The sequence below is a fragment of the Amblyraja radiata genome, chromosome 9, assembly GCF_010909765.2.
Source record: "Amblyraja radiata isolate CabotCenter1 chromosome 9, sAmbRad1.1.pri, whole genome shotgun sequence".
NCBI lineage: Eukaryota > Metazoa > Chordata > Chondrichthyes > Rajiformes > Rajidae > Amblyraja > Amblyraja radiata.
Window position 1 is genome coordinate 21,920,383 of NC_045964.1, and position 24,301 is coordinate 21,944,683.

General features: G+C 44.7%; 1 protein-coding gene across 5 annotated transcripts in view; it reads right to left on the bottom strand.

The window, feature by feature from the left end:
- The window catches only part of actn1 (actinin alpha 1), a 192,287-nt gene that overhangs the window by 27,213 nt on the left and 140,773 nt on the right, over positions 1 to 24,301 (bottom strand). For all 5 annotated transcript variants that reach the window (XM_033026854.1, XM_033026852.1, XM_033026855.1 and 2 more), the window contains exons 9-14: positions 18,701 to 18,793; positions 17,344 to 17,574; positions 13,328 to 13,475; positions 9,777 to 9,927; positions 4,370 to 4,478; positions 1,307 to 1,447 (exon numbers count right to left, since the gene is read on the bottom strand). In XM_033026854.1, coding sequence (XP_032882745.1) covers positions 1,307 to 1,447; positions 4,370 to 4,478; positions 9,777 to 9,927; positions 13,328 to 13,475; positions 17,344 to 17,574; positions 18,701 to 18,793 — 873 coding nt within the window. The remainder of the gene's footprint in view (positions 1 to 1,306; positions 1,448 to 4,369; positions 4,479 to 9,776; positions 9,928 to 13,327; positions 13,476 to 17,343; positions 17,575 to 18,700; positions 18,794 to 24,301) is intronic.

Below are 24,301 nucleotides of genomic sequence, written 5' to 3' on the forward strand. Positions count from 1 at the left end.
CCAGCATCTGCAGTTCCTTTCTACACATAAGCATCTCTGGAGAAAAGGATGAGATGAAGTTTTGGGTCAGAATCCTTCTTCAGACAAAATAAATATATCTATTTAAGACACAAAATGCAGGAGTAACTCAGCGGGACAGGCAGCATCGCTGGAGAGAAGGAATGGGTGACATTTCGGATCTTCAGTTTAAACCAGCATCTACAGCTTTTTCCTACATAAATACGTCTTTAAAAAACAGCATCATTTACTATTCAAATTCATCTTTGAGAGAGATTAATATCCGGAATTTGGACAATGATTTGACAGAATTACATTCCAATTAGTTTAGAGATACAGCGCGGAAACAGGCCCTTCGACCCGCCAAATCCGTGCCAACCAGCGATTACTCCACACATTAACACTATCCTACACATATTAGGGACAATTTTCACATACACTAAGCAAATTAACCTACATATCTGTAAGGCTTTGGAGTGTGGGAGGAAACGGAAGATCTCGGAGAAAACTATGTGATTTGCACTTTGGGAAGTCAATTAAGAAAGAATGTTTTTTTAAGTCTCCCTTCTCTGAGCAAAAAGTAAATCTATGATTTATTTTAAAAACATCTGTGAATATTCAATGGCTGATGAGATGGCAAAGAGCAGACAGACATTGGGAATGTGCAGTGGGCAGTGAAACAGTTTAACAGACATGACTGTAGAGGGTTGGAAAGTGGAGTGACCATAACCATTCCTAGCTGGTGACAGCCCAGGTCCTCACAGGTCATATTAGCAAGAGACAACCTCCATGTGGCGATCTGACTATAGAGAAAACATTATCATTGAAAAATAATTAGATTTAGGACCAATAATGTAAGAGCAATGAGCAGATGATTATTTGAAGGCAGATCTTATCAAAAAGGGTTGCTGCAACATATTTAGCAGGTTGAATTTTTGTTTTAGCTTACATTAAACGTCGAAACACTGCAAAGTCGCATTGTTGGGGAAGTGGGAGTACTCTGCATCTTGGCTCCATTTGACATATCATGTCTGCTTTAACCAGACTGGCCAGATAATGACTGGAACATGTTGCCGCACAGTGTCTTGGGTCAGGATCTGGCCTGGAAGCACTCAAATGGCGCCAAAAGATGGCGGCGTCTGCATGTGTAACTATGCAAAAAGAATTTAACTGTGCGTTTGTACATTTGATAAATAAAGCACCATTGGTTTGTTCCATATAGACCTAATCCTTGATAGTTTGGAAAAAAACTAATGTGATACAAAATAAAATATTTGCTTAGCCTGTGACCATAAAAGTTAATACACACCTGGATTTCCTCAATAGTATGAACAATGAAAGTGTCCTGCAAGTCTTCCATTGCCCCCTCCATCCAATTGTTAAAGGGGGCAGCCCTCTTTGCATATTCCAGATACAATTGGTCAATAGTTTCCAGGAGCTTCTCTGTCCTCTGAAATAAAATGCAAAATATATTCATTCACTAAACCAAAAGCATGTTAGGAGAATGAGTTAAAACACATGTTAAGTCTGAGCATCATTGGTAGTCCACCCCACTGGAACCGAGACAGACACTTGGCCTTTGATATTCCGCATTCGTTAACTCTCCGATTATCCATTTCCCAAAGTCCTGGCTTAACATATTTATTTTCAGAATTGTTTACTGCTAACATTAAAGTTTCTGTATTCTGGTATCCGGACACTGGTTGATCTCGGATGTGCTGTGCATTTGACAGGTTCTGGTTTTGAGCATCTCAAAAACAACTTGGCAAAAACAATTTCTGTTCATCCACAGTTAACGTTCTATCAAGTCACTCTGTCCACATTGCATCTAAAATAATATGACTCATTTGCAGTGCATTATAGATTTCCCAGGTATTTCTTTCTCTTCGTCATCCTTACCTTTAGCCCACCAAGCCTTGGCTAATTCGGGTCCATCAGAGCATGCAACACTGGTGCTAATGGCCACCACCACTCTGATCTCTTCAGCGGTTACACTCTTAACATTTTGTTTTCTAGCCAAGAGCCCACAAAGGCTTGCCTCTCTTTGTCTGTTCTTCCAAAACATCCTTTTGCCTTCAATACTTCTCTCACTGACTAATCTTTGTCTCATCAATACTCAAAAATGCAACCAAACTCCTACCCACCACTTGCAGTTAAAATTGGTTCAAAATGTCTTTATTTTATTTCTTTTGCAACAAAATCTTTGGTCTCCTTCAACCAGTTTTGACATTAACAAGATGCTCAAGTTGATCTCAAACAATATCTGGAGTTTCCACCTCTCCTTAATATTTATGCATTTGAAAGTGCAAAGATATAATTCAAACTTTAAAATTATACAGTAATGTCACAGAAAAATATACAAAGCTCCAACTATTTTGCAAATGTTTTTGTTACAATGATTCATCAATAACTCTTGTCTTGTCTCCTTTGAAATCTTCCTCATCTCTTTCAGTTGTCAGATGTCATCTTTCTTTCTTTTTCCTTTAAATCACTAAATATATCCAATAACACTAAATAACAGTCCCCAATGTTCTTACTGGAAACACAAATCTATGGGCACCTTCATTAGTTGATAGAAGTTTATTGTACGTGTTATTTGTGGGTACTTGTTTTTTTTTTTGTTATAGAGATACAGCGTGGAAACAGGCCCTTCGGCCCACCGAGTCCTCACTGACCAGCGACAGACAATAGATAATAGGTGCAGGAGTAGACCATTCGGCCCTTCGAGCCAGCACCACCATTCAATGTGATCATGGCTGATCATCCACAATCAGTACCCCGATATGGCCCTTGTGGCTACAGGGATCAGGGGGTATGGAGAGAAGGCAGGTACAGGATACTGAGTTGGATGATCAGCCATGATCATATTGAATGGCGGTGCAGGCTCGAAGGGCCGAATGGCCTACTCCTGCACCTATTTTCTATGTTTCTATGTTCCTGCCTTCTCACCATATCCCTTAACTCCGCTATCTTTAAGAGCTCTTAATCACTCTATAACAGTAAAGGGGAGGCCCGATCACCTACACACGAGTTCTATCCTACAGAATAGGGACAATTTATCGAAGCCAATTAACCTACAAAGCTGCACATCTTTGGAATGTGGGAAGAAACCGGAGCACCCGGAGAAAACTCACACAATCACTGGGAGAATGTGCAAACTCTGTAAAGACAGCACCTGTAGTCAGGATCGAACTTTGGCGCTGTGAGGCAGCAGCTCTACCCCTGCACCACTGTGCCACCTGGCACTGTTGGCATTGGGATTCCCATTCCAAGTTACAAATAACTGCATTTGTGTTATTATCAAAACAATGGGAATGTACCAGGCCAGGAAAAGTGACCTTCACTTAAAATTCAATTAAGCAATGAGATGGGCATGGCCCTAATGTCGTTACGGTGCATGGAGATACTAACCTGCTGCAAACATGAATAATTTGTCCTTATATCTGCAAGCTTCTGTTGCTCCTCACCTGATTTTACATTCTGTATCATTGCTTCGCTAGCTGAAAGCAAGCTTGAAAGCGGCCCGAGATGCTTAATAACATATAGCAGGCTCTGACTAGGTCATAAAGTCTAAATGTAAACCTTGTTCATTTCTGTAACAAAAGCTTGCAACAAACTCCCAGTCCTTCACTAATAGCACTCACACGAGGTGCTCCTGTTCATTATAACTTTAATTAGTTGACTGGAATATCAGGAAATCAGTAACTGTATATCTAGTATGTTAATACATTACAAGGATTATTTGTGACCACGCAACCAGGTTCAAACAATTTAATCAAATCTCTGAAATTCTCCATAATCATAGATGCACAAGATCCACCACCAGAGGACAGCAAAGGAACCCTTGGCTCCAGCTATTTGTCCGATTCCTTTCTAAAGATTCCTATCCATTTCTAGCATGAATCCTTTTACATTCAGCAATGCAAACAATGTAGGACAGCCCATTGAGGCAAACCTGTAATTGATTAAGTCTAGTCATGTCAGTGTAGTTAGGATAATGGAAATTCCTATCTGTTCTTTACTCTTTATGAGCATTAACCAATTAGTGACGCACAACATAAAACAGTTGTATTCTTCGCTTCTAAACAGTAACACCCACAATTCAGTTGCGTCATCAATTTTCTCCCAAATATTTCTTGGATTTGAAAGGGAAAAAAAAAAATTCTACTTTTAAAATAATCCTGCAATATCTCAGAAAACTAAATCAGTAAAGGGGAGGCCAGATCACCAGTTGCTGGAAAATCTGTGCTCACTGAGCTAAATAAAGTCTGACCTGTGCTTGGTAAACTCTGTACTACTGTCATAGTTTATACATTTCTTTTTCAGTAACATAAAACCATCTCCACAACAAACTGATTGAAGATGGAAATACCTCCAAGGCATCTCTCCTCTTCTGGGTCAGGGCTCCCAGATTGTCCCATTGATCACAGATATTCTGGCAACGCTCGTTCACACTCGAAGAGTCCCAATAATCCAGCTCACTGTAAAAGTCAGGAGAAAAGATTCAAAGGAAGTGCACAGTCAGAGAATCGCGGTAACACCCTACCACTCACTTTGTGTACGCCTGAAAGTGAACGGCTATCGTATCACAAAACTGTACCATAACATCCGAGTTTATTGCTGAAGCTACAAAGGGGAAAGAGTTTTATTTATATTGCACTTTAACACCCTAGGAATATCAATGATATCTTTGAAATGTTATCATTGGTGGAAAACAGGCAAGCGAAGCAGCCAATTTCTGCTCAGCATAATATCATCAGAAAACAAAACAAATTGCTGGATAACATTTGATGGCTGAACGATAAGTAATTTTAAGGTACACAAGAAGTAACTTGAGAGACAAGGAACTGCAGATGCTGGTTTACCAAAAAAAAGCCAAGTGCTGGAATATCTCAGTGGATTAGGCAGCATCGGTGGAAAACATGGATAGGAGACGTTTTGGGTTGGGACCCTTCTTTAGACTGGTTATGGTGGAGGGTGTAGAAAGCTGGGGCTCTGGAGAACACAAATAGGTTACAATTCAGTCGGGGACCCTTCTTCAGACTGGAAGAAAGTTAGATCTATGGAAAACACGAATAGGTGACGTTTCAGCTCAGGACCCTTCTGCATATTCCCTGGGAAGATTGGGCCTCCGTATACTGCCTCTGTCAGTGTAGCACTCCCCTTGGACAGACTGATTTGGCAGAACACAACACATCTACAAACCTTGAGAGAAGGAATGGGTGACGTTTTGGAAAGAGACCCTTCTTCAGACGCTGAAGAAGGGTCTCGACCCGAAACATCAGTCTGAAGGAGGGTCTCGACCCAAAACGTCACCGATTCCTTCTCTCCAGAGATGCTGCCTGTCCCGCTGAGTTACTCCAGCTTTTTGTGTCTATCTTCTGTTTAAACCAGCATCTGCAGTTCCTTCCTCCACATCTACAAACCTCCCGAATGTGTCCTGAACCCATGGCTGTCTTGCTCAGTGCCAGTGTTGTCTGTCGAGGAATGGCTCAGCTTCGATATCAGGCAAGCTGCCTTCGTTGGAGCTTTGCCAGTGAGCTAGTGGCAGATGCAGTCTTTAATGTGGCGAAGACTTGTGCAAGTGAAGGAATTCCTGCTTGGAACATTTGTGTCATGTGCTACGCTGAGGAGTCTGCAGCCAGATAAACCAGCCACGGGCTGGGAGATGTGGAAGTCCATGTCCCAAAGGGACCAGGATTCTTTCACCAAAGACTGCTCTGTAAGTCGAGCGAGTGAACAATGTAGACTCTGCAAGAGAACAGGGTCAGATCTGTCCTCTACTGAGGAGAAGCCAGACTACACTTGACATGGGCGATCATTTCGCTGAACACCTCCACTCAGTACTCCTGTACATCGGCGAGACCAAGCGCAGGCTCGGCGATCGTTTTACTGAATACTACTGCTCAGTCCGCCTTAAACTACCTGATCTCGCGGTTGCTCAGCACTTTAACTCCTCCTCCCATTCCCAATCTGACCTTTCTGTCCTGGGCCTCCTCTATCGTCAGAGTGAGGCCCAGCGCAAATTGGAGGAACAGCACCTCATATTTCACTTGGGTAGCTTACACCCCAGCGGTATGAACATTGACTTCTCTAACTTCAAATAGCCCTTGCTTTCCCTCTCTCTCCATCCCCTTCCCTTTCCCAGTTCTACCACCAGTATTACTCTCTCCGACTACATTCTATCTCTGTCCCGCCCACTCCCCTGACATCAGTCTGAAGAAGCGTCTCGACCCGAAACATCACCCATTCTTTCTCTCCAGAGATGCTGCCTGTCCCGCTGAGTTACTCCAGCATTTTGTGTCTACCTTCGATTTAAACCAGCATCTACAGTTCTTTCTTACCTTTGACATCCTGGCTCGGGTCAGAATAGCTATTTGCAACAACAACAAAAAAGATGAACCAGAACATTTGGGAAATGTAGAGTTGAAAGTTAGGAGTGTAGGGGAATCGAGAACCAGAATACATAGGTTTAAGGCAAGGGGGAAAAGGTTTAATTGGAATCTCAGGGTTAACTTTTTCACACAAAGGGTGGTGGGTGTATGGAACGATCGGCCAGAGGAGGTAGTTGAGGCAGATCCCATTACAACAATTAAGAAACATTCATACAGATACATGGATAGGACAAGTTTAGATGGATATGGGCCAGATGCAGCGAGGTGAGACTAGTGTAGATGGGACATGTTGGTTGGTGTGGGCAAGTTGGACTGAAGGGGCTGTTTCCACGCTCTATGATTCTAGGAAGTAAAGAAGCAATACCCCCCATGACAATATATTTACATCACTTGGAAGTTACACAGTTGTTAAAGAAATTGAGAAGGCACTACAGACAGTCCCCAAAACGTTCACTTAAATTGGTAGATATTTGAGACGGTCATTTGTGGGTATCTCAGGGTATAAAGCGTGAAGATTTAATACAATCTTCAATGTTGCTTCTCTTTCCATCACTTCATGTGTCATATTTTTATTTTTTTTTTATTTTTATTTTTTTATTTTTTTTTGTTTGTAGGGGATATGGTCTTTTAATGTGGGGGGGTAGGTGTTACTTTATTTATAGGCCCCTACCTGGTCGGTGTGGCAGCCTTTTTTCCGGGCTGCCCGTCGACCCGTCGGCGTGGCCTACCAGCGGGCTTGGAGCGCCGTTTCTTGGCGGGAACCACCCAGCACCTCGGCCTGCGTGGCGGCACTGCATTGGAGCGCTGGAGCGCTGGAGCGGAGCGGGCGATGCCTTGCCTGGGTCGCCGCGCTGGAGCTCTGGCGAGCTGGACCGCCGTGAGCAACATCTCCAGGCTGCGGGTTTGCGGAGCGGAGAGACGGCGTGCGTAGAGGCGGCAAGGCGGCAGTGACGAGAGCGGGCACCGACTTTTTCATCTGGAGCCTAGGAGCGCCAAACCGGCGCGGCCTTGTCGGCTTCGGCAGCCGCGGGCTCCAACCAAGAAGCGGCCGTTCCAAGTGGCCCAACCGCCGAAAGGACTCTCCCGATGCCGGGGCAAGACCACCCGGTGAGAACGGCCAGGGACATCGGGCCTCCGTAGAGGCAATTGCGGTGGCCCCAATAGGCCTGACTTTGGGGTGAACATGGGGTGGGGACTGGACATTGTGCCTTCCTCCACAGTGCTATCCACTGTGGGGGGATGATTTTTTTTTGTCTAACTGTAGTCTTGTAGGTCTGTGTCCAAGATGGCTGCCGTGAAGGGAGAGTGGACGCTGGCACGAATTGGTTGCCGCTGCTCTCTCTTCACACTGTGTTTTTGATTTTCTGTTTTTGGATTGAATTCTGTTTTTAATTTGTGTCATTGTGATGTCTTTAATTACTTGTTTTACTCCGATTATATGTTTTTATTCCGATTACTATGTAAGGTGTCCTTGAGATTTTGTATGAAAGGCGCCCATTAAATATAAAATTTATTATTATTATTATATCAGAGCCAGTACAAACTAACTCATGTTTCACTCTTGCTCATCCACCTCAGCGCCAAACCGGTCACTAAATGTTCAAAAGATGAGGTAAGCTGCTTCTTTTAAGAAGGGGAAAAAAAAAGAATGACTCATTGTCTGCTAACTCGAAGCCTCGCCGTATCAGGAATCCCATCTAAAGCATTAACCGTGCCTAAAGTAATGCAGACAAATATCAAAGTGCAGCATTGCTCGCATTACAATGCAGGGCCCTAGATATTTCAAAATAGGCATTTAAACTTCTATGTCTGATTAACCCATATAAAGCATATTAACGAGAAAATAAGTCAATGGAAAGCATGTTGAAAACCATGATCCTGTTTTGGACTACGAGTGAGGAAAGAAGAGAGATGCGGGGGAAAAACAGGTGATCCTTTCCTGAATTCTTAGCTCCATTCTTCCAGCTGTTAAGGTTGCACAGCTGGATTTGCAAACTTAGCTGTACAATTCTCTGATGTGGAACAGTGACGGAGTCCTTTCCTCCACGGCAACAACTTCTGCTCTCATAAGTTCTAGGAGCAGAATTAGGCCATTCGGCGCATCAAGTCTACTCCGCCATTCAATCATGGGTGATCTATCTTTCCCTCTCAACCCCATTCTTCTGCCTTCTCCCCATAACCCATACTAATCAAGTATCTGTCAACCATTAAAATATCCATTGACTTGCCCTCCACAGCCGTCTGTGGCAATCAATTCCACAGATTCACCACCCTTTGACTAAAGGAATTTCTCCTCGTCACCTTTCCAAAGGTAAGTCCTTTTATTCTGCAGTTATGGCCTCTGGTCCTAGATTCTCCGACTGGTGAAAACATCCTCTCTACAGTCACTCTCTCCAGGCGTTTCATTATTCAGTAAGCTTCAATGAGGCACCCCTCATCCTTCTACACTCCAGCGAGTACAGGCCCAGTGTACAGGCCCAGTGCCTTCAAACGCCCATCATGTTAACCCAATCATTCCTGGAATTATTCTTGTAAACCTCCTCTGGACCCTCTCCCACGCCAGCACATCCTTCAGATATGGGGCCCAAAACAGCACACGATTCTCCAAATGAGGTCTGACCAGTACCTTATAAAGCCTCAGCATTTCATCCCTGTTTTTGTATTCCAGCCCTCTAGAAATAAGTGCGAACATTGCATTTGCCTTCATTACTATTGTTTTTGACTTGCAAATTAGCTTTCGGGGAATCCTGCACCAGCACTCCCAAGTTCTATTGCCCCACAGGCCAACACATGTAGTTGACCATCAATACATATTCAGACAGGGCTCTCTCTACATAATGTAGAGCCCAACGGATCTGCAGTACTCATATCCCACCAACATTCTTTATGCAACCGGCAACTATACTATCGGCAAAGATACACATCTGACAAAAGCCATCAATTAAACTGACTTTAAAGCAGATTGCCAACACTCTGTGGTGTTTCCCCATTAAACACTTCCCTCTGGACAGATTCAATCCATTTCTTTCCCCGATCTCTCCTTAAAAAAAATCTCTCCTCGGGTATGGCGTGGTGGCGCAGTGGTAGTACCGCTGTTTTACAGCGCCAGAGACCCGGGATCGATCCTGACCACAGGTGCTGCCTGCACGGAGTTTGTATGTTCTCCCTGTGAATGTCTGCATTTTCTCCCGGTTCCCTCCGACATTCCAATGAGGTGCGGGTTTGTATGTTAATTGTCTTCTGTAAATTGTCCCTAGTGTGTAGGATAAAACTAGTGCACAGGTGATCGCTGATCAACGCAGACTCGGTGGGCGAAAGGCATGTTTCCGCGCTGTATCTATAAAACTAAAACCAAAAAAACAAGAGATTTATTGAAGTACGTACTTCAGCTCCTGGGCAATTGCAGCAATCTGTTCCACACGGTCCTGATGAGCTGCCAGGTCACTCTCAAAGGCCTCGTGCTTTTTCAGTATAGCCTTGACTTCCGACAGGGTGGCCGTCTCAAAATCCTTGGCCATCAACATGTCCTCCTTCCCTAGCACAGTGAAGTGGCCACAGATATAGCAGTCAGACAGTGCAACCTTCCCGTTTAACATAGAAACAAAGAACTGCAGATACTGCTTTATACCAAAGGTAGACACAAAGTGCAGGATTAATTCAGTGGATCCTCGAAGATCCTTTTGATTAGTACGGCTGGCAGGGGTTATGGGGAGATGGCAGGAAAATGGGGTTATGAGGGAGATAGATTTGCCATGATTGATTGGCGGAGTAGACTTGATGGGCCAAATGGCCTAATTTTTCTCCTATCACTTATGACCTTTTCCTCCAGAGATGCTGCCTGGCCCGTTGAGTTACTCTGCACACAGGGATCAGATTAGTTCCCTGTCCCGGGGCAACATCGCCTGTTTGGAGGACCACATCTGTTATTCAGGAACTAGCGGCGGTGGGCTGCCTCACCGAGTAGATTGGACCTTGAGTGCCTTTCACCGTCACTGTGAACCCAGGTTTGTCCGATGAGCAAGGAAGAGAGACTGAATAACAATTGCTGGAGGATCTCTGCGGGTCAAACAGCATCAGTTCAAGCTCCCTTCCCATATCTCAGAGCAATCAAAGCAAGTGTAGTGTACAGGAAGCCCTTGGAATAGCTTATTGCCCCATGCTTTTTTTGAGATATTAGAATGGAAATGCCTGATTGTGGAGAAAAATAGGGTCTTTTATTCACAGAGACAGATTACAATCAGCTTGGAATTTAGTTTAGCTGCATGAATTAAGTAAATGAAGTGCATTGGTACTGGCTGAATCAGACTCGTGCAGGGTACTGTTTTGCCATCAACATCCAAATTATTATCAGACTTATGTATTGTAAAGAGATCTGAGCTAAAGGAGATGTCTATTGGGAGGTGTTGGTAAATGATTCAAACACATCAGATGGCAGCAGTGTTTGGAGAGAGAAGGGAAGCCAGTGATTTCCTGTCACTGTCACTATGCAAGTACAATTCTATTGCCTCAGTCTGCATGAAGCTCTCCCTCACAGGGATTGTGTCAGACATGTGTTTGCTGCCTTCAAAAGGTCCTAGATTACAACACACCAGGAGGCAGAGCAGTCCTTCAACCTGTTCTCTCAACCAAGAGCTACACATTTCTACATCAACCTTTCATCCCCCCCCTGAATTATTTGTCTTCATAACCCAGTGCCTTGGTCGGGCAGCGGGTTAGCTGCTGCCTTACAGCGCCAGAGACCCGATTTGATCCTGACCATGGGCACTGTCTGTACAGAGTTTGTATGTTCCCCCTGTGACCACATGGGTTTTCTACTGGCAGGAGAAAACCCACAGGGTCGAAGGAAGAAGGGACAAACTCTGTACAGACAGCAGCCGCAGTCAGGATCGAACTCAGATCTCTGACGTTGAAAGGCAGCAAATCTACCGCTGCGCCACCAATCTTCCAGCAAGATTTCTATCAAATCTCATCAAACTACAACCCAGTCAGTCACCCCAATAGATCTCTCCTCATATCTGGCTTGGCTCTAAATGCACACTTTATTGCTACCTAACCTGCCAAGTCTTTTACATAACCTTGAATATCTTCGTATCCTGGTTTCATTGATAACAACTTCGGCCTGATAGAACTTTGGACTAGCTCCTCCAAGGTTGATATATCCTTCATTTATTCATGTGTGTGTATATTTATATTACGGTATTTGGACACACTGATCTGGTTTGTAGTAAATGCCTACTATGTTCTGTGTGCTGAAGCAAAGCAAGAATTTCATTGTCATATCAGGGACACATGACAATAAACTCACTTGAACTTGAACTTGAGGTACAATGACTGGATCTCTACCCACTATTGTAGACAGGACTTGATCAATCCATTACTCCATCTGCCAGTCTCGCACAAGGTTGAATGGCAAAAAACAAAGCAAACTCTTCTGGGGAAGCTAATCTTCTGCCTGACAACAATACATTCAAGCAATGCTGGCAACACTTGGATGCAAGGTTGGACAGTTTGAAAGTCATCACTAACCAACAGGTGGTAATAATGCAAATAAGGAGTATAATGGTCAAAATGTAAATATGACCAATTAATTTATTTCAGTTAATAACTTAGTCATGTGTTATAGAAACATAGAAACATAGAAAATAGGTGCGGGAGTAGTCCATTCAGCCCTTCGAGCCAGCACCACCATTCAATATGATCATGGCTGATCATCCAAAATCAGTACCTTGTACCTGCTTTTACCCAGTATACCCTTGATTCCGTTAGCTCTAAGAGTTCTATCTAACTCTCCCTTGAAAATATCCAGTGAATTGACCTCCACTGCCTTCTGTGGCAGAGAATTCCACAGATTCACAATTCTTTGGGTGAAAAAGTTTTTACTCATCTCAGTCCTAAATGGCCTACCCCTTATTCTTAAACTGTGACCCCTGGTTCTGGACTCCATGAACATCGGGAACATTTCTCCTGCATCTAGCCTGTCCAATCCCTTAATAATTTTATATGTTTCTATAAGATCCCCTTTCATTCTTCTAAATACCAGTGAATACAAGCCCATTCTTTGAGAGTTTGTTGAAGAGTTCAGTGAGGGAATGTAAGAAGGAATGACTAACATTGTAGATTTAGGTCACACTCTCTGTTCCAGGACTGTGTGACAGTCTAAAACCTGATGCCAGACTAGTTAAAAGATACTAACATTGAACATGGACCCATTTGCTGAATTATGCACATGATCTGTTTGTGCTTATGAGATTGTGCTACGATCAACTCCCGACAGATTAATATCCCTTGATTGTGCAGTTAATTATGTCATAGTGCACATTACGGCCACTGGTGCTGAGCACTTGCAACCTTGCTCAGTCACTCTCAACAAAACCAGCACAACGCAGTGCGTTTTTGCAATGAGATGCCAATTGAAGGTCTGTGTCGTCACATTAATGTCCTTCATGCTGAATTCAGCAAACACAGCAATCTAACTGCTTCAGCATCATAACCCTACTAACTGGCCAAGTTCACAGTCTTTTTTTTCACATCAGACTGAGTCCATTTAGACTACGTGTGGCATAGTTGTGCAGCAGTAGAGCTGCTGCCTTCTGGCACCAGAGACCCAGGTTCGACCCTGACAATGGGTGCTGCCTGTACGGAGTTTGTACATTCTCCCCATGACCACATGGGCTTTCTCCGGGTGCTCCGGTTTCCTCCCACATTCCAAAGACATGCAGGTTTGTAGGTTAATTGCCTTCTGTAAATTGTCCCTAGTGTGTAGGAGAGAACTGGTGTACAGTTGATCACTGGATGGTGCGGACGCAGAGGGCCGAAAGGCCTGTTTCCACACTATATCTCTAAACTAAACTAAAAAATGTGGACACCAACTTCAATGAAATGTAATTAATCCACATGTTATGCCTATTTGAGCCTTCTTAGATTGAAATAATTACCATCGCTCCAGGCCTCGTGGATCACTGCTTTTTGTCTGAACTTCTCCGCCAGGTGGTCCAGTCGTTCCAATCTCCTGATCTCATTCAGCAGCCACTCCTCGTAACCCTTCTCCGCTTGCTCCAATGAGCCCCAAGCATTGTTGATATCCTGCAATCACCAACATTCACAATTAGTTCTGGTTCTCCCACCTCCATTCACCGACTCAGGACAGCATCCTGCACCAAGCTGTGGGTTCCCCATCACTCCCACGTACAGGGATAAAAGTTTGCAACTATTTTGTATCAACTACAATGGATGCAACACTAAAGGGCCTGTCCCACGAGTATGCGACTGCATGCGGCAAGCGCGACCTAACGTGGTCGCTTGAGCCGTACGGCCTCGCGGGGCCGGTCCCACTTCGATCGCCGGAGCCGTATGGAGTTGTGCGGAGCTGGTCCCGACATCGCGCGGGGCTCCGAAAAACAGACAGTGTTCAAAAATTATGTGCGACAACGGCCTGCCGGCCCGCATCCGCCTCGACGCCGTATGCACCGCCTCGACGGGCATACACAGCGTCTCGACGCCGGACGCAGCGTCTCGACGCCGTACGTCACGCGCGAACTTCCCGCGGACTTCGCTCGAACTTCACGTCACTCACTCGACCTCCTCGCGGCCCCCGCTTCCGGTTTGGTTGCGCTCGCCGCATGCAGTCGCATGCTGGTGGGACCGGCCCTGTACGGGGATCGCTCGACCTCCGCGCAACCCCCGCGCAGCCCCCGCTTCCGGTTTGGAAGCGCTTGCCGCATGCAGTTGCATGCTCGTGGGACAGGCCCTTTAGTGTTTACTTTAAATCTGAGATTTAAAATACAGACAAAATAGAGGTGACTTTCGAGTCGAGTCCTGACCTGAAGCATTACTTATTCCTTTTCACCAGCGATGCAGCCTGACCCGCTGAGTTACTCCAGTACTTTGTGTCTATCTTTGGTATAAACCAGCATTTGGTATAAACCAGTTATTTGTTTTGATATTTAAAAGACATTTGGACAGGTACACGGATTGGAAATGTTCAGGGGGATTTGGGTCAAACGCAGGCAAATGGGCATGTTGGTCAACACAGTTGAGTTGGGTGGAAGGGCCTGTTTCTCTGCTGTATGACTGTGACACTGAGGGAGTTCCAAGTTCACACTGGCTCTATGTTTAGACATGTTTCCCAACTTCACTTCTAAGAGGCACAAAGTGCTGGAGTAACTCAGTGGGTCAGGCAGCATCACTGGAGAACAAAGATAGGTGATGTTTCAAGTTCGGACCACTTATAAAACCCTGGTTATAATTCATATTCCATATCCACTGGTCCCACACTCAACAAACAGCAGAAAGTGTGTCTGTCTATCTTAACAATACCTTTGATACACACAAAGTGCTGGAGTAACTCAGCGGGTCAGGCAGCATCTCTGGAGAAAAAGGATGGGCGATGTTTCGGGCTGGGACCCTTCTTCAGGCAGCTCTTCTTAACAATACCTTTAATACTCTGAGAACTTCAACCAAATCGCTATTTAGTCTTCTCAAAGCCTGGGAATACAACAGCAGCTTGTGTTGCCTGCGACTGAAGTGAACCCTGACCGTGCCCAATATTTACAGCTGTGTACTTTCTCAACAAACCTGTGAGATAAGAACCATCAGAGAGATCCCACGCTCACTTGACCCTCAGCAAGCTGATGAACAGGGTGGATTGTGGCACTCCGCTGGCTGTGTGCGCAGTTATTGACCAAGGACTGAGCCCAGGCCACACCTGGCTTAGACTGCGGAGCTGCCCACTGGGTAAACACCTTGGAAGAAACCCTAAATTAAGATTTGTTGCAAATTGCCACTTTAGTACAATTTAGCATTGTGTGGCACAGTGGCACAACGATAGAACCGTTGCCTCGCAGTGCCAGAGACCAGAGTTCGATGCTGACTACAGGTGCTGTCTGTACGGAGTTTGTACGTTCTTCATGTGACTTCATGGGTTTGATCCGGGTGCTCCAGTTTCCCCCACACTCCAAAGATGTGCAGGTTTGTCGATTAATTGGCTTTGGTAAAATTAAGCGTGTAGGATAATTTTAGTGTATGCGATGACCACTGGTCGGCGTGGAGTCAGTGAGCTGAAGGGCCTATTTCCCCAATGTATCTCTAAAGTCTAAAGCACTTAAAACCAGCGTTGTGCCCAAAAGCAAATCGCTGGAAAAAGATAATGTTTCTCCTCGCGCTGCCTTCACTGGAACTTTAATCATGTTTTATGTGCCTGTGCAGAATCCTCCCATTCTCTGCCACATCGCAGTTTAAACTGTGCAGCATAAACACTGGAAGCCCACAGCCATTTCAAATCATTAAGTTAAAGAAATGACTTTTGAGATGTACTGTGAAGGGAAATCGTACACCTTACAATCATACTGGGCACAATTACCGGCAATTGGTCTTCAGGGAGAACGGAGGCAATGGAGGTACAGGATTGTGTGCTTTGATTGAAAGACACAAACACTGATGACAAAATACCCTTAAAATAAACTGGATTGTAAAATGAACAGCAGCAGACACAAGGTGTTTCATTGCTGATGGTGTATTCGCTGGTTACACTGCCTGCAATAAATGGTTCTCGGAGAAATACATTTGTAAGTAGGTTCACGCCAATCCCCTCCACACATACTTTAGTGAAAAATGAGTTATTGTGTCCTGAAATCAAGCATTACACATCCATGAAACTGTACATGCCTTCCTCACAGTAGCCCAATGCTTGTCCATGAGCATGGGGGCCTCCGACTAATAAGATGTGGTTCTTGGGATACATCGAATACCAGACACAAGGCAACAAGGCTACTCTAATGCAGGAGATAGACACAAAGTGCTGGAGATAGGCAGCATCTCTGTAGAGAAGGAATGAGTGACGTTTCAGGTCGAGACCCTTCTTTAAACTGAGAGTCGGGGGAAAGGGAAACGAGAGATATAGACAGTGATGTAGAGAGATATAGAACAAGTGAATGAAAGATATGCAAATAAGTAACGATGATAAATAAACAGGCCATTGTTAGCTGTTTGCTAGGTGAGAATGAGAAGCTGGTGCGACTTGGGTGAGGGATGGATGGAGAGAGAGGGAATGCAAGGCATGAAGTTAGAGAAATCATAAATTGCCCAAGCGAAATATGAGATGCTGTTTCTCCAATTTGCATTTAGCCTCACTCTATGACAATGAAGGAGGCCTCGGACCGAAAGGTCAGTGTGGGAATGGGAAGGGGAATTAAAGTGTTTGGCAACCGGGAGATCCTAATGCAGGGATTGGTGACCAGGGATGGGATTATCCAGGAACCGGATACTTAGACACCATGACCCTCGGAGTGGTTTGGTTTGTAAATCTGGCCCTCACCACAAAAATAGTTGTAGCTGTACGATTTAACATTCTGGTAATGTCCAGAAGTACAGAAGTTTGAAAATACATACCTCACATATCTCTAGATTCAAGTACAGTTTCTTCCCAGCTGTTATCAGGCAACTGAACTGCCCTCTCACCAACTAGAGAGCAGTACTGACTCACCTACCTCGGACTATATTTACTCAAACTTTACTGGACTTTATAAGGCACTAAACATTATTCCCTTTATCCTGTATCCATACACTATGGACAGCTTAATTGTAATCATGTACAGTCACTGGATAGCAGGCAACAAAAAAAGTTTTCCACTGTACCTCGGTACATGTGACAATAAACTGAACTAATGTCTGCAAAGAAACTGACACCAAATGATCTAGAAACTCTAGTGGAATTATAAGCAGAAAGAGTTTGTGTACCTGTTAGTACAGGTGTCAGAGTTTATGGGGAGAAGGCAGAAGAATGGGGTTAGGAGAGAGAGATAGATCAGCCATGATTGAATGGCGGAGTAGACTTGATGGGCCAAATGGCCTAATTCTACTCCGATTCCTTAAGAACTTGTGTTAAGGAGGCAGGTACAGTGGGGCTGCTTTCTCAGAGGTGGGTTCAGTAGGGCATTCCCCCAGCGACACTTACCGACACCATCTTCCCTTCGGAAGGCATGAAGGCAGGTCTGTTGCTGAGCCGTAGCTTGGTCTGCAGCGTGTTGAAGTTGATTTCCAGCTGGCACTTCTCCTGGACCTTGGGCGGCTTGTGGAGGCGGCGGTAGTCTCGGAAATCTTCCAGCTTCTGCTGCATGGCCTGCATGGTGTTGTCCGGGGAGCGATTCTCCAGCCAGGGGATGGTGCGTCGGATCCACTCCAGGAGCTGCAACACAACAGGTGCATCAGTAAACTCGGAACAAATCTTCACAGACTTTAGAGATACAGCGCGGAAACGGGCCCTGCGGCCCACCAAGCCCATGCTGACCAGCGATCACACCCGTACACCACCACTATACTACACACTAGGGACAATTTACCAGTTTTACCAATTAACCTGCAAACCCATACATCTTTAGTGTGGGAGGAAACTGGAGAACCCGGAGAAAACCTATGCGGTCAAAGGGAGAATGTACAAACTTCACACAGACAGTGGCCGTAGTCAGGATCGAACCTGGGTCTTTTGTGCTGTAAGCCTGTAAGGCAGCAATTCTACCACTGCGCCACCCCTCTCCAACAACCCTCTACAACTGCTCCTCAGAGAGGCTCAGTTCAAGTAATCCCATTATCAACAGTGGGAGCAAAATAAAACAAAATAGCCAGGGGGAAAACTTGCCTCACTAACGGGCCATTAAAATCTGTCAGCATGTAAAGCCTTAGCTGCCTACAGATACAGTGCTTGTAATCCAGATGCAGAAATTGGGTTCAGAGTTTAAGGATGGAGCATGGAATCAGGCCCTTCGGCCCACCTAGTCCACGGCGACCATTAATTACCCATTCACGCCAGTTGTCCAACTGCACACTAAGGGCAATGTATAGGCCAATTAACCAACAAACTCAAACGTCTATGGAATGGAGGAGGAACCCGAGTTCCCGGAGAAATCCCACGCGATCACAGGGAGAATGTTGAACTCCACATAGAGAGTATCCGAGGTCAGGGTCCAACCTGGGACTCTGGCGCTGTGAGGCAGCATCTCTGAAAAAGCGCTTCCGGGGGTGATGTTGAAATAGATACGTCAGTGGCATCGTAAAGACTTTTGGATAAGCATGTGGATATGCAAGGAACGGATTGATGTGGCTTATGTGCAGGTATATAAGTGATGGTCTTGCCCTCATATTCAACACTGTCATATTCAACACTGGGCTCTGTTCTATGTGTGCTGCTTGCTTGTGGATTTATTTTTGGAAGGATTTGCATTTTCAGGACCCCATTTCCGTTTCAAGGAGACAAACATATTTTTTTGATCTCTAACAGTTCTGGTGGAGTGACCACAGAAACATTTTGTGCATACATCACTGGCCAGCTTCTCGTAATGCTCCATCAGCTGTTCGTTTTCCTGGTTCACCGCCAGAACTTTGCAGATCCGATTGGCTGCCGTCTCCGCCTACAGAGGAAAATGAAAATAGGACAATAAATCTTGCCCTAAAAGTCACATTTTTAGCAAATCTTGTCAAACACTGACCCAGTCAGTTACCTGACAGCATCTCTCTTTGTATCTGGGCTGCTTCCCAAGCACAGGGCACCATTAAATGAGGGGAACGTGGCCATAACAATGAAATAATCTGTTAAACAGTGCAACAACCTAACGAGTTGATTAAGCTTCTCGGAAATGACTCTCTTCCAGTAACATTGTTTTTTTGTGCTCTCATTCAACCACAAAGTTCAACCGTTTAGTTTAGAGATAGAGCGCGGAAACTGGCCCTTCGGCCCACCGAATTTGCGCCGACCAGCAACATTAACACTATCCTACACACACTTGGGACAATTGACATATATACCAAGCCAATTAACCTACATACATCTACGTCTTTGGAGTGTGGGAGGAAACTGAAGATCTCGGGGAAAGCCCACGCGGTCACGAGGAGAACGTACAAACTCCGTACAGACAGCATCTGTACTCGGGATCGAACCAGTCTCCGGCGCTGCAAGTGCTGTAAGGCAGCAACTCTACTGCTGCACCATTGTTGCTGCAGTGGTGGCATTTAAAACCTAGTGCTTAGACCCGGCCCGGATCATGAGGTTAGTGTCACTGGCAAGATTGGCATCTAATGCTGTCCCTAACTCTAGAAGAGTTCATGGTAAAGCTACTCCTATAGTGCCGCTAGAGAGGGTTCCTGAAGCGGGATCCGGCAATGATTAAATAATAGCACCATATTTCCAAATCAGAATGTTGTGTGAGAGAGGGGTGGTTGCAGGTGATGGTGTTACTATGTACTCTTACCATTGTCCTTCTTGGTGGAAGTGTTGCGGGTTAGGAAAGTACTGACGCGTAGCCTAGTGGAGGATGCACATGATTGCCAGTTTGCTGGTGGTAGAGGGAATGTTGCCCAGTTGGCTGATGAATTACCAGTCAAGTGGGAAATGTTATCCTGGATTATATGTTGAGTATCTAAAGTACTGTTGCAACACCAAATGCAGCTGGCCACTCAATTCCAGCTTTTTCCTGCAAACCAGCATCAAGACTAGCCTCATCTAGTTTTCCCCACAACAACCTGACTCAGCCCATCTTTGACCAAACCCGCCTCCATGCTTTTTGTGCTTCTAGATGTGATTTTTCAAAGACACTGCTGGCTGCCCATCTCGCTCCTGTTTTCCATCTTCCATAAACTCTCAGGCAAAATGCTGCTCTCTCTGACCTAACTCGCTGCATAATCTGTGCCCACGTCCCCCACATGCATGGTGAACCACATCAGTTTTTAGTTTAGTTTAGTTTATTGTCACGTATACCGAGATATAGTGAAAGGCTTTTCTTGCGTGCTAACCAGTCAGTGGAAAGACAATGCATGATTACAATCGAGCCGTCCACAGTGTACAGATGCAGGATAAAGGAAAGAATATGAATAATGTTTAGTGTACGATAATATTCATTAATGTCTGAATAAAGATACTCCGAGGGTCTTCAATGAGGTAGATAGTAGCTCAGGACTGTTCTCAGATAAGCAACATCTTCACTTTAAAATGCTTGCTCTTGCTTTTCGATTCTTCCATAGCCCTGCTAATCCCCATTTGTGGATTCTTCTTCCACACATTCAACTCTGGCTGCCTCTACCCTCTTATTTTTTAACCTTGTTCTTTCAATTTAAGTCTTAAATCCTGGATGTTAACCAAGTCCATATCTTCTCCTCCTCCCTACCAGCCTCTCTTATTTTCCCTTTAAAAAGTTTCTCAAAACATCTTTGGCCATCTGCCCGAACATTTTACCTGGCTTGCTGCCAAATGTTGTTTATTAATGCTTCCGCTGAATCTCTTTGGACATTTTGGGCTGTTAAATACGTTACCTGAAATTAATTGTTGCTGTAATGAATGAATCAATCAATCAATACAGTTATACTCCTTAATGGCATTAGGTGGCTCTGACATAGGTGCTTGGACCCGGCCACCGTAACTGATTTGTCTGCTAAATAAATTGTTTTCGCCAACTTGCACATTGTTTCATTTTATTTGTTGCATGAAGTTAGTGTCACTGGCGAGAATGGCATTTAACGCTGTCCCTAACTTGTCTTGACAAGTTCATGGTAAAACTATTCCCACAATGCCGGTAGAGAGGGTTCCTGAAATGGGATCCAGCAATGATTAAATAATAGCAACATATTTCCAAATCAGAATGTAACAGATTCCCATGTACTCTTACCATTGTCCTTCTTGGTGGAAGAGTTAGCCTAGTTGTGAATTTCGTAGAGGATACACACTGCCGCCACAAAATGCTGGTGGTGAAGGGAAAATTGCCCAGATTGGTTGATGAATTAGTCTAGTGGGAAGTTTTGTCCTGGATTATGTTGGGATTCTCAAGTGCTGTTGCAGCTCCATTCAGCCAGGTAACCTTCCATCACACATCTGCCTTGTGACTTAGAATCATAGAGTGTGGAAACAGGCCCGTTGGCCCAACTTGCCCACACTGACCAACATGTCCCATCTACACTAGTTTATCTTTGGCCCATATCCCTGGAAGCCTATCCTATCCATGGACCTGTCTACATGTTTCTTGAACGGTGCTATAGTATCTGCCTCAACTACCTCCCATGGCAGCTTGTTCCATACACCCACCACTCTTTGTTTGAAAAAGATACTCAGGTTCCTATTAAATCTTTACTCCCTCACCTTAAACCCATGTCCTCTGGTTCACGATTCCCCTACTCTGGACAAGAGACTGCATTTACCCGATCTATTCCACCTTGTAGATGTTGGATGGCGCTTAGGGGGTGGGGAGGTGGAGGACAGGGTTCACTGAAGGAAATCCTGGCTCTACACAATATTTGTGTAGCTAGAGTTTTACTGATCAATGACGACTCCCAGGATGTTGAGAGTGTGGGTACTGCTATTGAATATCAAGGGCAGGTAGTTAAACACATTTCTGTTGGAGTTGGTCCTGACACTTATGCAAACAGTGTAGGAAGGAACTGCAGATGCTAGTTTCCACCGAAGATGGACACAACATGCTGGAGTAACTCAGCGGGTCAGGCAGCATCTCTGAATAGAAGGAATGGGTAATGTTTTGGGTTGAGACCCTTCTTCAGGCTCCTTCTGAAGAAAGGTTCTGACCCAAAATATGACCTATTCCTTTTCTCCAGAGATGCTGCCTGATCCACTGAGTTACTCTAGCATTTGGGTCTATTTATGCAAATAATTATTTTAACAATGGGTTTTACATGGGCATTACTTCTAATAATACTTCAAGAGTGAATTATTAGTCTTCATTTAATTATTTTTTTCACTTGATAAAGATTCCCTAGAATTGGAATACAAAATGATGTCTACAATCTAACATTGCTTGTCTACAGTAGATCTATCTGTGCATTTTTGCATTTGAAAAAAAGGGAAAAATTGTTTTCCTTCAGCGAACTGTACAATTTTCTCATACAATAGATCATTGTAAGTCCTCATTCAATCAAATCCAGCTGGATGGTCAATTAATGCAAACCACAAGATGGCAGATGGTGGAGCCTCTCATTCAATAGTAAAATAGCCCTCTCCTCCCTTCCATAATAGCCTTGGCTGCCATTTGGCAATCTGGGCCCTCCGCTAGGAAATGGTCACCATACAGTGTTAATGCTGAATTTTGAAAAGAGTCACATGTGCAATCAGTCAAAAGCAAAAATAAATTGATTTTATCTGCAGAAACCACCATAACCTTCCATGATATCTTGTGGCCAGATCCTGGAATCAATCTAAGTAACTCGTTAACTCTGAAGCATGGCAAAAGTGAATAGCCACAATTTTGTGATGAGATCTGACCTCCTAATCTCACAACGTAATCATTCTCACTCCATTACCTTCCTGTCTTGCAGTAATTTTCACCTTCCATTCAGTTGCCTGGCAACCAAACAGCACTCATCAGTTGAGTCCGAAATGTGCTCACATTAGCTGCAAAATGCATTCGTAATCGTGTTTCCTGAGGCATTAGCCCTCTGCTGAGCCAGTTGATGCTGGTGCTATTCCACCCCTGTAAAGGACCAACTTCGGTTTTTTTCTGCAATTACAATGGCCTCAATTTTAAAGTGGGGATGAAGCAGCAAGAATCGAATCATTGGACTCCCACATTGCTCTGGAAGGGAGCAACTCCAGTGATATGGTTCTCGGCTAAGGAACGTATGCCAGGCATCCGACTGTCCACCAGCACAGTCAATGTTATTGTGGGAGTTGTCAGCACCAGGCACCCCAAAGGGGGCCAGCTAGGTCCTCAGTACCGCTGCTACAATCTTGAACTCAACAACACACCTCAACTCTTAAGTGAAAAACTTGCATCATTTCCATGTTTCGCATCAGTTATTTGCCAATAAGACATTGCCAATTGTGGGATCCTGAATTGGACACGGCAGGTAGATACACTGCGACGGTCCTCTCCAAAATAAAACCTACCCTGCCTCAAAACTTCATCATCTCTTGTGAAGGATTCCCAACTTTGTCACTGGATATCTATGACCACATTGTTCAGGAACAGTTTCTTCCCATCTGTCATCAGGCAACTGAACCATCCTACCAACAATTAGAGAGCAGTCCTGAACTACTTCATTGGAGACCCTCAGTCTTTCTTTGATCGGAATGTACTGGCTTTATCTTGCACTAAACGTTATTCATGCTATGCCCTTTATAGATACATAGATACATAGAAAATAGGTGCAGGAGTAGGCCATTCGGCCCTTCGAGCCTGCACCGCCATTCAATATGATCATGACTGATCATCCAACTCAGTATCCCGTACCTGCCTTCACTCCATACCCCCTGATCCCTTTAGCCACAAGGGCCACATCTAACTCCCTCTTAAATATAGCCAATGAACTGGCCTCAACTACCTTCTGTGGCAGAGAGTTCCAGAGATTCACCACTCTCTGTGTGAAAAATGTTTTTCTCATCTCGGTCTTAAAGGATTTCCCCCTTATCCTTAAGCTGTGACCCCTTGTCCTGGACTTCCCCAACATCGGGAACAATCTTCCTGCATCTAGCCTGTCCAACCCCTTAAGAATTTTGTACGTTTCTATAAGATCCCCCCTCAATCTCCTAAATTCTAGCAAGTATAAGCCGAGTCTATCCAGTCTTTCTTTATATGAAAGTCCTGACATCCCAGGAATCAGTCTGGTGAACCTTCTCTGCACTCCCTCTATGGCAATAATGTCCTTCCTCAGATTTGGAGACCAAAACTGTACGCAATACTCCAGGTGTGGTCTCTCCAAGACCCTGTACAACTGCAGTAGAACCTCCCTGCTCCTACACTCAAATCCTTTTGCTATGAAAGCTAACATACCATTCGCTTTCTTCACTGCCTGCTGCACCTGCATGCCTACTTTCAATGACTGGTGTACCATGACACCCAGGTCTCGTTGCATCTCCCCTTTTCCTAATCGGCCACCATTTAGATAATAGTCTGCTTTCCTGTTTTTGCCACCAAAGTGGATAA